This window comes from Megalops cyprinoides, chromosome 16, assembly GCF_013368585.1.
Source record: "Megalops cyprinoides isolate fMegCyp1 chromosome 16, fMegCyp1.pri, whole genome shotgun sequence".
Taxonomy (NCBI): Eukaryota; Metazoa; Chordata; class Actinopteri; order Elopiformes; family Megalopidae; genus Megalops; species Megalops cyprinoides.
The window spans coordinates 27,996,870-28,010,696 of record NC_050598.1 but is presented as its reverse complement, the minus strand read 5'-3'; the positions used below and the strand labels follow the sequence as shown (position 1 = coordinate 28,010,696).

Genomic DNA, 13,827 nt, shown 5'->3' with positions numbered 1-13,827 from the left:
ACTGCTTTTTCCATCATCCTCTCAGCCAGCCCCTGCAGGGCAGCCAATCAATGGACTTGCTGATTTTTTTTTTTTTTCTTTGCACATTCTGTGCAGCTCTTAACCACAAGTTGTTCGTATGTGTTAAAGAGATATTTGTAGCCAAACAGGTGGCGAGCAGATAAGTGTGTATGGGCTGCATCACCCCCCCTCCCCAATTCCAATCTACTTTCTGGAGCTGTGCTTACACGCAGCTGACTGCCGCAGTTTTGCTTCCCTCTTCTACGATGTTTACTGAAACAGACTGGCTGGCACCCGCCAGTGTCTTTGTTACATTACAGCAGCTGCTGTGCGGCATGGTCAGATGTCCCCGCTTCTCTTATGCTGGTGAGCAGCTGCAACATGTCTAACCAGCTACGCTACCCGCTCCTCCCTGCATGTAGAAAAGACGTCAGTGTAGATAAAACAAAAGCAAAAGTGAAATTTCTCTTCTCTTATGAGGAGAATGCTCTCTCCATTCGTCTAGACATGTCCAACATTCACTTGATAAAACTGTAATTACAGGAAATCATGTAGTTTAATGTCAATTCTGTAAAATGTACCTGGTCAGACCTGATATAACCACATCAAATAATAGTTAGAAAAATAAACCTGGATCTACCTGCTTTCAGCCCCACCTGACCTATTGCTGACTGGAAGTGGAATCAGCCTTAAAAAGCCTTAAAGTGGCCACCTTGAAGTACACTTTGAATTTGGCGAATGCACTTTTTTTTACAATATACATGTGTTATTTATGCTTTCTCAAGGCCTTCTGAAGTTACTATTAATATCTGTAATTTATTTGAGTTTATATAGTGTACAGCCAAGCATCACAGTGTATGTAAACACTGTATATGCATGGTCTGTTTTCAATTTTTTAAATTCTGTTTCATGTTTTATGTCATTGTTACTTACGATATGTGAGGAAGTACTGTGAAAACTCCTCCCCGGCATCAGCTGATATCACAACACATTTCTTGATTGATTGACTGATTAGCAAAATATTACCTGCGGCTGTACACTAGACAGTGAACTGGCTGGTGTTAATTACATTATGAATTAGTGGAAATCATGTTCTGAAAATTAATTCTGTCTTGGAGAGTAACTTAAATCTGTTAAGTCAGAAGTAGATTGTTGATGTAAATATCATTAGACTGCAAGGTAAATGGGTGATGAATAGAAATATACTACATAAAAGTTGGGAGTGATTTATTTCCTATTGGCCATGCATAAGAGCTGTTGTGTCAGAGTTTTGTTAATAAGAAAGCTCTTCGTTGGCCATTGTTGCATAAAAAGTACTGAGATAACATTTCTCTCATGGACATTATCACAAACAGATTCCTTCATGGGAAACATTGATCCTCAAAAAATATTTTTCAGGCCAAACATATTTCTCTTTAATCTTTGATCAACTTTGTTGGAAATAAAAAAAAATATATGTATATGGAAAATATCCAAAAAACGTCCCAATTTCTAAAGGGAAAAAAAGACGTTGTGAAATGTCAGCCAACACAATGTATAATGTATACTAGGCTACGAGAGCATTAGGATGCTTATATGCAGTAATGTTATATTCATTTGACTAACACACAACAAGACAAGACACACAACAGTTGTTTTACTGCAATTGTTAAAGCCTCAGAGGACGCTCTGAAAGCAGCAGTACTGCAGAAAAACATATATTGAGCTGCTAGACACACGCTCTGCGGGCGTCCCCTGCAGCTGACCACATCTAAACAAAGCAACCATTTTCTCAAATGACTCACAGAAGCCCCTCGATACACAGAAAAAAAGAAGTGCATTAAGTGGCGTTTGAGCGACTGCCACACTGCCGTAGCTTAAATGCTGAGTACTAGCAGAGCATGGTTTCCTTGTGTGCTACAGGCCACTCAAGATTTATGGAAAGGGTCTCCTTCCAGCTTGTGAGTCTGTGTTTTTACGCTCAATATGGTAAGCGGCATTAATTTTTACTTGTGCTCTTCAATGTTTTAATAAAATAGGCACTAAGCTTTCAATGTGGTCAACCTGTGTCAGCAATACATATACACGTATGTCTGAGCCATTATATATAACTATTTATATATTTGTGTATATGTTATGTTTATATAATATCTATTGCTCTCTCTCTAGATCTATAGATACAGATATACAGTGCTGGCCAAAAGTATTGGCACCCCTGCAATTCTGTCAGATAATGCTCAATTTCTCCCAGAAAATGATTGCAATTACAAATGTTTTGGTAGTAATATCTTCATTTATTTTGCTTGCAATGAAAAAACACAAAAGACAATGAAAAAAAAATTAAATCAATCATCATTTTACACAAAACTCCAAAAATGGACCGGACAAAAGTATTGGCACCCTCAGCCTAATACTTGGTAGCACAACCTTTGGACAAAATAACTGCGAACAACCGCTTCCGGTATCCATCAATGAGTTTCTTACAATGCTCTGCTGGAATTTTAGACCATTCTTCTTTGGCAAACTGCTCCAGCTCCCTGAGATTTGAAGGGTGCCTTCTCCAAACTGCCATTTTCAGATCTCTCCACAAGTGTTCTATGGGATTCAGGTCTGGACTCATTGCTGGCCACTTTAGAAGTCTCCAGTGCTTTCCCTCAAACCATTTTCTAGTGCTTTTTGAAGTGTGCTTTGGGTCATTGTCCTGCTGGAAGACCCATGACCTCTGAGGGAGACCCAGCTTTCTCACACTGGGCCCTACATTACGCTGCAAAATTTGTTGGTAGTCTTCAGACTTCATAATGCCATGCACACGGTCAAGCAGTCCAGTGCCAGAGGCAGCAAAGCAACCCCAAAACATCAGGGAACCTCCGCCATGTTTGACTGTGGGGACCGTGTTCTTTTCTTTGAAGGCCTCGTTTTTTTTTCCTGTAAACTCTATGTTGATGCCTTTTCCCAAAAAGCTCTACTTTTGTCTCATCTGACCAGAGAACATTCTTCCAAAATGTTTTTGGCTTTCTCAGGTAAGTTTTAGCAAACTCCAGCCTGGCTTTTTTATGTCTCTGGGTCAGAAGTGGAGTCTTCCTGGGTATCTTACCATAGAATCCCTTTTCATTCAGACACCGACGGATAGTACGGGTTGACACTGTTGTACCCTCGGACTGCAGGACAGCTTGAACTTGTCTGGATGTTAGTCGAGGTTCTTTATCCACCATCCGCACAATCTTTCGTTGAAATCTCTCGTCAATTTTTCTTTTCCGTCCACATCTAGGGAGGTTAGCCACAGTGCCATGGGCTTTAAACCTATTGATGACACTGCGCACGGTAGACACAGGAACATTCAGGTCTTTGGAGATGGACTTGTAGCCTTGAGATTGCCCATGCTTCCTCACAATTTTGCTTCTCAAGTCCTCAGACAGTTCTTTGGTCTTCTTTCTTTTCTCCATACTCAATGTGGTACACACAAGGACACAGGACAGAGGTTGAGTCAACTTTAATCCATTTTAACTGGCTGCAAGTGTGATTTAGTGATTGCCACCACCTGTTATGTGTCACAGGTAAGTAACAGGTGCTGTTAATTACACAAATTAGAGAAGCATCACATGATTTTTCAAAGGGTGCCAATACTTTTGTCCGGCCCATTTTTGGAGTTTTGTGTAAATTGATACTTGATTTGACTTTTTTTTCTTTCTCTTTTGTGTTTTTTTATTGCAAGCAAAATAAATGAAGATATTACTACCAAAACATTTGTAATTGCAATCATTTTCTGGGAGAAATTGAGCATTATCTGACAGAATTGCAGGGGTGCCAATACTTTTGGCCAGCACTGTATAGTCACATACCTAGATCTCTGTATAGATATATCGTCTATAATACACACATACATAAACACATTATACATAAAATCATACAGTATATAAATATTTATAATACATAATGACATATGTAATATATATCAGCTACATGTCAGTGATTGCATGTCTGTATATTCCTTGTGTAGTTATGACACTGGACATTTCAATAAAACAAGTCGGACAGCTTGGGGACAGCATAACTTTACATCCTGCCTTTTCCAATAACCATGTTCATGATGCACGCTGGAAAAAATCAAACAAACTCCTAAAAGGATTTATTAATAGATCAGAGTCTTTTGCAAATGGATCAATGCTCCTCAGCACTGCAATCAAAAACGACTCAGGAAATTATACAGTGGAGCTGTTCAACCTTTCGGGACATTTGATTTCAACGACACATATTGAGCTCATCATTTTGGGTAAGATCTGAATCTTATTTATTTGCTTTCTGGGTTGCATTAGTATTACTGAAAAAATTGTTGTTTAGGACAACTGCCATTCTTATTTCCAATTACATTTTGTAGAATCCTTTAGAAAGTTTTCAAAGGCTATAATACATTTGCATTAAAGATTCTGAGAAACTGAACTTTCTTTTACTGAATGCTACTTGTTTATCCCCACCTACTTTTTCACCAGCTACTGTAAAAGGCTTTAATTTTTTTTTAAGTGAGAGTCACCTGGCTGGCATAAAACCGTGCTATTTTGCGATACACATCGACCACATTGATTTCCTGTTTTCAATGTTTTACTGTATTTCTTCTCTTCTCGTGGTACACACGATATGCTGTGGTTAGCATGGAGGTTGCGCCAGGATGCTCATGCTGCTTTCAGTTTAGTCCAGCTTAATTGTTTTTTTATTTTATTTGATAACCTGAGCAAGCCAAGCTTTTTTTGTAGATTTAATGGCACAGCTTACACTCGGCCATGCACTGCTCCACTGAACTGCCCGAACCAGGCCTCGCTATCCACAGGCCTGCTTTGGCTCATGTTGCTTTACTTCTATTTTCTCACCCCCCTTAGAGGCTGTGTCCCAGCCAGACGTGCACACGTCTTGCACACCAGACGGGCACATTGTCATGACCTGTTCGGTGGACAGGGGGGACCAGGTTAGGCTGTACTGGACAGGGGATGCAGATGTGAACCCACAACCAGAGCAGAGACAGACTGAGTGGAACTTAACCCTGTTCTTCAGCGCTAACACATCTGATCTTGGGGCCTGTGTGGCTGAAAACCAGGTCAGCAATAGGTCCAGTGGACCCATCAGCCAAAGATGCAGCGTTGGGAACCCACAATATGGTCTGTTCTGGTTATAATTAATTGTTTATAATTAAACAATCTCATGCTCACAATCTGTGGTGTTTCGTGAGCATGATCACTTATTCTAATTACGCGATTGGTGTGGATTATTCTGTAAATTATTTGTTTTGTTGTTAATCAAGGAGGATAAAGGGGAAGCAGCCACCACTAGTATATGTATATGTAAATATTTATGTGTATAACTGGTCCTTTATATATAGTATACCATAAAACTTCCAATAAATGCTGAGGCATTTATTTGCTTTAATTACTTAACTTTACTGGCGTTTACTGGAGACTCGGTGATAATTAGAGACATGACCAGGAAAATTCACCACGTTTTTTTCCCCAAGTAGCCGACTTAACAAATATTATACAACGCTCTTTGGTAGTAACTCAAACAGGAATCACTAATAAAGTAAATTAAACACTGTCATTGCAACCTATGATGGGAAAGCACAGTCTGTAAGAAGAGCAGTATCACTGTGAATGTAGGCTACCATGATCCGAAAGACAGCTTGTTTTGTTCGTTTATGTTTAATCTAATTTGTGAACAGATGAAGACACATAAGGCAAACTGAATTCACTAAATCAACCTCATTTAGCCTAAAAAATGATTTGTTTGTGTTATTTAGTTAATAGGACTACTGTAAGCATTTTGACCCACTGCTCTTTCGTTTTATAGTCACGAAAAATAAATATATTTTTCCCCAGCGTCTATTTGAGGCAGGTGTTTATTTCACTGAAAGGGTCGCCCATACCAGCGATTATTGGAGACGCCTGCATTTATTGGAGACTCAGCTATTATTGGAAGTTTTACGGTATTCTGTTCTCCTCCTCATGTGCTTTGTTCTGAGTGTGTGTATATATATATATAAAAGCTATGTTAATCTCAAAGGGATAAAGACATCCAATGTACCATGCCTCTAACAGGTCTGAAAACCGAAACGGATCACATTCTATTGTGGGTCCTGTTGGGATTGATTGTTGGAATTGCTGCTCTTTCTATGGCCGTGTTATTCAAGTTATGCAAGAAGCCTGTCGTGCACAGTGAGGGTGAGCAGAAGATTATTTACATTTACATTTACTCATTTAGCAGACGCTTTTATCCGAAGCGACTTACAATACGAGGAATGCATTCAAGCTACAGTATGGAAGGGGGCCTTGTAGTAGGCGCGAAGTGCTAAGAGTTTATCTGTGAATTGAAAATATCTGTTTTGTCTCCTAAAATGTGTACTGTAATATCTATGCATTTCTGATCTCTTTGCATGTGTGTTCTCCTGCCAGCTATGGCAAATTACAATTTGACCACAAAGCCCAACTCGTAAATACTAATTGCGCTCCAGTCAGTCTTAGAGCTGAAATTGTTGTGAAGCTGATCTTTTGGTATACATTTCCAGAATTATTTTTTTATTTTTTTATTTTTATATTAATTTCCCTCCCCATTTTTTATCTTAATTTGGAACACTGAATTATGTTGTGGACATGCTGCCCCATTGCTGCAGGCCCCCACTGCCAGTCTGGGGGGGGGGCTCATCCAAACACACTGTCCTCCAAAAATGCATGATGTAGCTGCCACTTTTTTTACACACCGCAGTTCCCATGCCAGGCTTGCGCAGACGTGAATCAGAGGAAAACACTTTTTGCACAGCTTTATACAGGGTAGACTGTAGACTGTGGACACCCCCATTGGCCAGCAGGGGTCGCTTATGACCAAAGGGATGGATGAACTCCTGGACAACCTACCCACCGCAGACTTGCTCCACAAATACATTTGTTATGATTATACTCCACTCCCCCAACCTCAAATATGTTTACCTTTGCCATTGTAGCCAATGAGCTCCGTACTATTTTTATCGCCTGCGCATTCATTGCCAATCAACTCCATACTGTTCACAACCCTTTGCCTCATCACAGGCCATTAGGGCAGTTTACATGGTTACATATGACCCATTCATACTGCAGTAGCCTGGCAGAACAAAGGCAGCCACAGCTGGCGTTCAGGCTTGAACCTTATGACTACACACTTGCCTCCTGAACCACCGTGCTTCACTCTCACTTAAGTACGTGTGGGCTAATCTGCCAAGCCAGGTCACACTTTTACACAGATGGTACATGATAGTGATGCATGATGCAGCTGCAAGATCTCTGGTGACATCACAATCTGCATCACAGATTAACCTGCTTCACACGCGCTGTAGTTGTGTCTGTCAGTAGTACGCAGTTAAGGTCTGCCACAGTGAGACACAGAATCCTTCCTCCAAAGCGTTTGACATTTTTTGGAGGACGGCTTCATCCAGCATGTCTTACATTACACCGCATTACATTCATTTAGAAGGCGGTCATATCCAGAATGGCTTCCAGCACAACACAGCAGAAGTGAATCCATTCAAGCTGAGTAAGCAACAGCGTCAGACCAGACTAACAACACTCCCAAACTAGTGAGTGCGAGCATAACACCATTCAAGCCCTCTTACATAATTGACTGGTATTTATCATTCCAGCCTGGGTTGAGTTTGGGGTCGGAAATGCCTCACCGTGATGTCGCTGTGCTGCCCACTGCTGGCTGATATTACTGATTGCTGTTTCAGATGCAGAGGACAACGTCTACGTAACAATGGCGGGGTGTCAGGAAATGAGAGACAGAGCTGAGCCAAACAAATTCAAAGAGACGGACGACTCACTTTACGGTAACGTATCTGCCAAAATGAACCGCTAGCACGTTCACAAGAATAATAGGCAATGATGTATGCGTGTTAATTGATGCATTTGACAAATAGCCCATGCTGACATCATTTTCATAAGTAACATAATAAGTAATGTAACATGAACACAACCAGGTCCTCTGAGCCGACTAAAAACAGTTGACAAGGACATATCAAAGCCCTGTGCAGTCCAAAAGGTGTTTTGTTGATTGATTTAAAGCAGCCATCCTCCAAAATGTAAATGTCAAATACAAGTAAATTATGAAGTAAAGTAAATAAATGTCAAATACAAGTAAATTATGAAGTAAAGTAAAAAATGTTTCTCTTCATTTTTTCCTGCCAGTCACCTGCAGATCTCAACGAGCCAATCAATTGATGGACATGAGCATCAGTCCAGCTGGAGAGGAGAGTATATATGTGTGAAAGGTGCTGATCAAAGTGTAATTATGCCCACCTGTAGCATATTCAGAGCTCTGAAAGTGCACTCACCCTGTCAATATAACTATGTCTATACATTTTTAATGTGCAGTTTCCTTAATTTATGTCATTGCAAATGTTCATAAGGATTATGATACAGTATATGTGTGTGTGTGTGTGAACATACATATGTAATGACACATATATATGTGTATATGTATTATATATGTATATGTGTATTTGTATTACATATGTGTATTTTCTATGAATATGTTTTATGTATATGTGCCTAATGTGTACCTAATAAATTGATACAACATAACTTCTGGTAGATGTTCTTACAACTTTTAATACAATTGTGAAGTGCTGAGTAGTGTAAATTCTAAAGATTTGAATGTGCTATGTCCCACTAGTATCAGAAAACATGGGCTACTGTGTGTTACCAGTAAGAGGAAACTACCCCTATTAGAGTGCTTGTGAAATATGTGACAAAGTATGAAGTTCACAGTGTAAAGAATATATTTTACAATACATATACAGATACACAGTTCAACAGTTTCATACATGCAAATTTACACAAACTTTGTAAGATATCTATTTGATCATTTATTGAAATAATTTGAACACATGAAAATGTAACAGTAAAAATGATAACACGATATTACCAATAATGACGATTTTTCTGTAATATATGCAGTACAGTTTGACACACATCCCTTATCTTGGAATTTTTTTCATGACCCCCAAAATGGGCAGAGCTGTCCTGTGTCAAAGGCTTTTGCTTTGGAGAGCAACGTCTTTTGACTTGCAGTCAAGCTGTTGATTGACAGTTGCCCTGCCTGTTATGGGCATCATGAAGATCACAAGACGGAGCTCCCCAGTGATCAGAATGTGAAGGTGGACATCTCCATCACCGGACTGAGAGCCGGGCAGTCCTCTCCGTCCTGCAATACGGGGGGTGGTGGAGGCGGGAACTCTTCATCCTCAGTCTCCTCACATATCTGTGTCACGTCGTTAGGAACCGTGGGAGCTGTGCGAGGATGCAAACAGAAAGAGCTGAATCCCCATGCTGAATCTGTACGCTTCACGCAACAATGACATGCGGCTGTTCAGTATTCACAAAATAGCATTAGGTCTTAAGGTGCCATCAACACGCGTTCCAGAAGTCACTTGTTATGTATTAAAGGTAAATGTAGGCATGCATAATGTCCAAAGCATTGACTTCAACTTTCTTTGACTTCAAGCTCTGCCATGAATCTTCTTTTTTTTTTTTTCCTCTCTAAGCCGTCTTGTTAATTTTAAGAAAGAAACACAGCAAGGATAACGCAATGTGAAAATGGCTTCCCAATTTTGTAATTTCCCAGTACTGTAAAATACAGAATTGGTTATTACAGCAGTGTGAAAATGCCTTTTAAATTTTGTAATTTCTCAATGCTGTAAAATACAGAATTGGGCATTACAGCACTGATGGCTTCCCGATTTTGAAATTTTAAAATAAATTGCCACATTTTAATGTTTACTTAGGCTAACGAAAAAGAAAAAGCATAACATGACTTACTCAATTCATGTCTCTCTTCTCGCTTTCTTCTTCTAAGAAGGCAGTACACAGCCACAGATAACATCACCATAACGATACCAGATGAGATAGAAGCTGCAATGATGACCACACTCGTCTCTTTCTCTTCGAGATGAAATCAAAGTGAAAAAAAAAAAAACAAAGCATCATTCAAAAGAATTTTTTTAATGTCAGCTTGTATATAAAAAGGTATAGATCTTTTCAAAACAGTAGCACTGAGTAACTTTCAGCCTGCTGTACTGCACCAATGTTTGACTGGCATCAGGCCCTCTTACCAGTGCACATGAAGAAAACAGATGTGTTATGGTCAGGGTAATCCTTGACAGCGCAAAACAGCTCCCCAGCAAAAGCGTCCAGGACCAGGAAACTGTCATTCTCTGGGTAACTTCCATTTAAAATCCACAGAGTTGGGATGCTTGAACTTGCCATGCACCGGAACTCTGCTCTCCCACCGGGTAAACAGGAGTGTTCTATCACAGGTGTGGGCACTGATCATGAGACAGAGAGAAGCACAAACTAGAAATGGGTGTCATTCTCACACACGGAGGCCTGATGTATTATTTTTACATCTGTGCATCACGGTGACATCCAAGCCGGCTGCTCCTCTGGTCAGCGACTGCACGGTTCTGTACTACAGAGCAACTGATGTTGGTTCTCAAGTCCACGTGAGCAGAAGTGAGTTTTCAATGCACTTCTGTTAGGCCACGACTGTCTGCTGCTTACTGTCAGCATCTGAAATGGCTAGATTGCCATAAAGATACTGAGGGCTGGAGGAGAACTGGATGCTCTGTCTGATTTTACACAGCATCAGTAACTTTTACTTTACAGTAAAGCAACAGTATGAATACCACATAGCATAAGCCAAAAGCAAGGATGTGTTGGTAGTTCCTCGCATAGAAAATCATATGAATCTCCTGTATTGCATAAGTCATAGAATGTTTGCTTACGGTAATTGGCACATAATGTGGGTATTGCATTGCACCAACCGTGATGCTTGATTTCAGTGAGTACTATATGTAGTGCTTGCACCACACTGAACCAATACAGCGATCCCAGGTGAACATATATTGGTTGCAGTGGATCGCCATAGCAGGCCCTTACTGTACAAACCATATAATGTTATGGTTGCATTCTATATACCATATAACAGTGGTTCACAATCAAAGGCATTTAATGTAGTAATGTAATGTAGTGGTTGTATGGCGTGTACCATAACAATGGTCGCTACCATGATTAAAGTGTATCAAAAGTGGTGGCAATACAATGACTTCACATGCACAATGGCTGCCCAGAGTGTAAAAAACATGATTTAGTTGTTCTATTACACATAACATGTAATGATTGCATGAATTGTTGCATTGCTATACCTCTAATGAACAGCTGTGCCGACCATATTAGTCGAAGACTCCCCTGAGTGACCACCAGCGTATGATTACCCTCGTCGCTGACATGTGCTTGGTGGATCTGGCACTCCCCGCTGGGTAAAATCTGCACACGACCCTGGTACTCTCCTGAATACACAGGCTGCCTGGATTGGTTGAGCTGAGCCACCAGGGATCCATTCCTTTCCCACCTCACCTCCGAAAAGTGGGAGATGCCTGTGAGGTCTTCCCCAAAGACAACTACGGGGGCTGCGAAATCTCCATACACCTGAGAGAACCCTCTCACACCTGCAGAATACGAAGAGACAAGACATGCTGGTCTTTATGGATGCTTGGTTCTGTGCAGTGCATTACGTCATTCTCATTTAGCAGCTACTGTTATCCAGAGCGACTTACATAAGTTCCAGTTTTATCCATTTGTACAGCCTGATATTTACTGAGGCAATTGTGGGTTCAGTAGCTTGCCCAAGAGTACAACAGCAGTGCCTCAGCAGGGAATCGAGCCAGCAACCTTTTGGGCACAAGCCACGTTCTTTACCACTATGCTACACTGCTGCCCCAGCGCAACTGCTCACAGGAGATAAAATGGTTATGATGCACGAGGTACAGGTACAGCCCCTACTCACATGTGACAATTACATCAATGACGGCCATGTGTATGCGTTTGCCTGCCTCATCGAACACCTCCACCTCATACGGTCCAGCATCCCGCTCCTCCAGCCTGTCCAGCTTTAGTGTCTTGTTTCCAAGAAAAGTCAGCCTGCTTGCATAGGCCTGATTTACAAAATCCCTTTTCCATCTGAAAATGTAGATTCCTTTTTTCATTGTCAGGTCAGAGATGCTGTCCATCTTGTCTGTGGCGAGAGGGAAGACCACAGATTCTCCCAGGAGCCCATGAACTGTAGACTTGCTATCTATGTTTGCTACAATAAGCAACACACAGGATAACATACAGAATTACTGCATGAAATATGACTCTAACAGTAGTAAGCAATTAAAAAAAGATGATTTCTCCCAAGAAACCTAGAGCAGTACTTGATTACTTCACAGAAGTAATTGGGCCAGTTTCACAGACAGGGATTAAGGCTAATCCTAGACTAAAAAGCTTCACTCTGTGGAAACCCTTGTAAAATGTCCTAGTCTACAAACAGGCCTAATCCTTGTTTGCGGAACCGGCACATTATGTACTAGTTTACACATAATTTGTCACGTCATGCCAGTACGGAATGCAGTGGATCAAAGTTCATCGCATTACGTGGTAAAATTATACAGATTGTAACATACTTACCAGATACGAGATGTAAAACATTCCAAATAAATGGCAGAAATTGATACATATACCTCCAATCCATTGTGCAATCAAACAGAGTGTGAAGATCTAAGATGTGCTGCAGCTGTTTGTCCCACAACAGTTTGTATGCAGCATTGTCCGCAATTGCTCTGAAACCACAGTCTATTAGTTGCTTCTTCGATTCAGTGAAGAACTGATACCGTGGTAGGAACTAAAAGTTCATGTGGTCACCGTTAACAGAGGCCGATAAGTACCAAGCATGCAAAGTTACACGTAAAGGCATACACATGGGCCGTTATTATGTTCTGAGGTGACATCCAGTACAAACTGGTCCATTAAAACTGAAAAATCCCAGGGTCTAGGAACCTTAATTTATAAATATAAATTATGTATTATACATACACATAGAAATGGATGTGTGTGTGTGTTTGTGTGTGTGTGTATATATATATATATATATATATATATATATATATATATATATTAGCTGTAAATATATAAAGCTGAGAGGGAGACTATGTTCTTTTATGTGTGTCAACATCTTCCTGTTTTCAGCAGAAAGTAGAATGATTTCCCCGCCATTTTTATAAATGTTTTTATACAGTGATTTCAATTCACACAGTGATTTCAAATTCTATTCAGGAATTTCTCAGTGGCGTTATGCTTAACAGATGTTTGTAAAATGTCATGAGTCTACAGTTCAATGATGTTTTGTGGAGAGTAAACTAATGGTAATAATAGTTTATGAAAGTAAATGCTTCACAATGCATGTATAAAAACATTAAAGCATGAGGCATACATAGAAAGAAAATAAGAAGAAAACATTGTGACATTAATTCTAATTTGGAAATTAAAACTCTTGTACCATTTCATCATTATGAGAAAAGCTAATTTTTTATATATTATGTAATATTTTCACTTCCACTTTTCTACAAAAATATGTATATTCTTGTGTAGATTTCCTTTTGGTGAAAATAACAGCACATTGAACAAGTGTGAACAAGCTTGATGAAAAAATCATTCTCACATGAAGATATGTAATCTTGAGAACATGTGAAACAATTTTTAGCTATTAAGCAGCACATTGAGATACACAGAAGCAGCAGCTGCCGCTGGAGTGAGGGGCCACATTAAGAGAGGAAGCTCACCTGCTGCTTGTTCGCTGTTTATTTTAGACCTGTCTGCAAGCACAGAGCCGAATGCATTGTTATTTAAAGGGAAGCAGGCAAGCGAGAGCCGTGGTGATGTGTCAGGGCTCGATGGATGGAAAAGAACATTCAGTGAGTTTCATCTTTGTGAGAAAGTTTGCACGTGTGCTTTCCCAGGTCTG

At 40.1% G+C, this 13,827-nt stretch overlaps 1 protein-coding gene across 1 annotated transcript; it reads left to right on the top strand.

The window, feature by feature from the left end:
• The first annotated feature begins 1,831 nt into the window (after positions 1 to 1,831).
• LOC118790658 lies at positions 1,832 to 8,254 on the top strand. Its single transcript, XM_036547649.1, has 6 exons — positions 1,832 to 1,968; positions 3,977 to 4,249; positions 4,851 to 5,126; positions 6,060 to 6,182; positions 7,718 to 7,816; positions 8,175 to 8,254. The coding sequence occupies exons 1-6, from the start codon at positions 1,881 to 1,883 to the stop codon at positions 8,252 to 8,254; spliced, it is 939 nt and encodes a 312-aa protein (XP_036403542.1). The 5' UTR covers positions 1,832 to 1,880.
• The last annotated feature ends 5,573 nt before the right edge of the window (positions 8,255 to 13,827 follow it).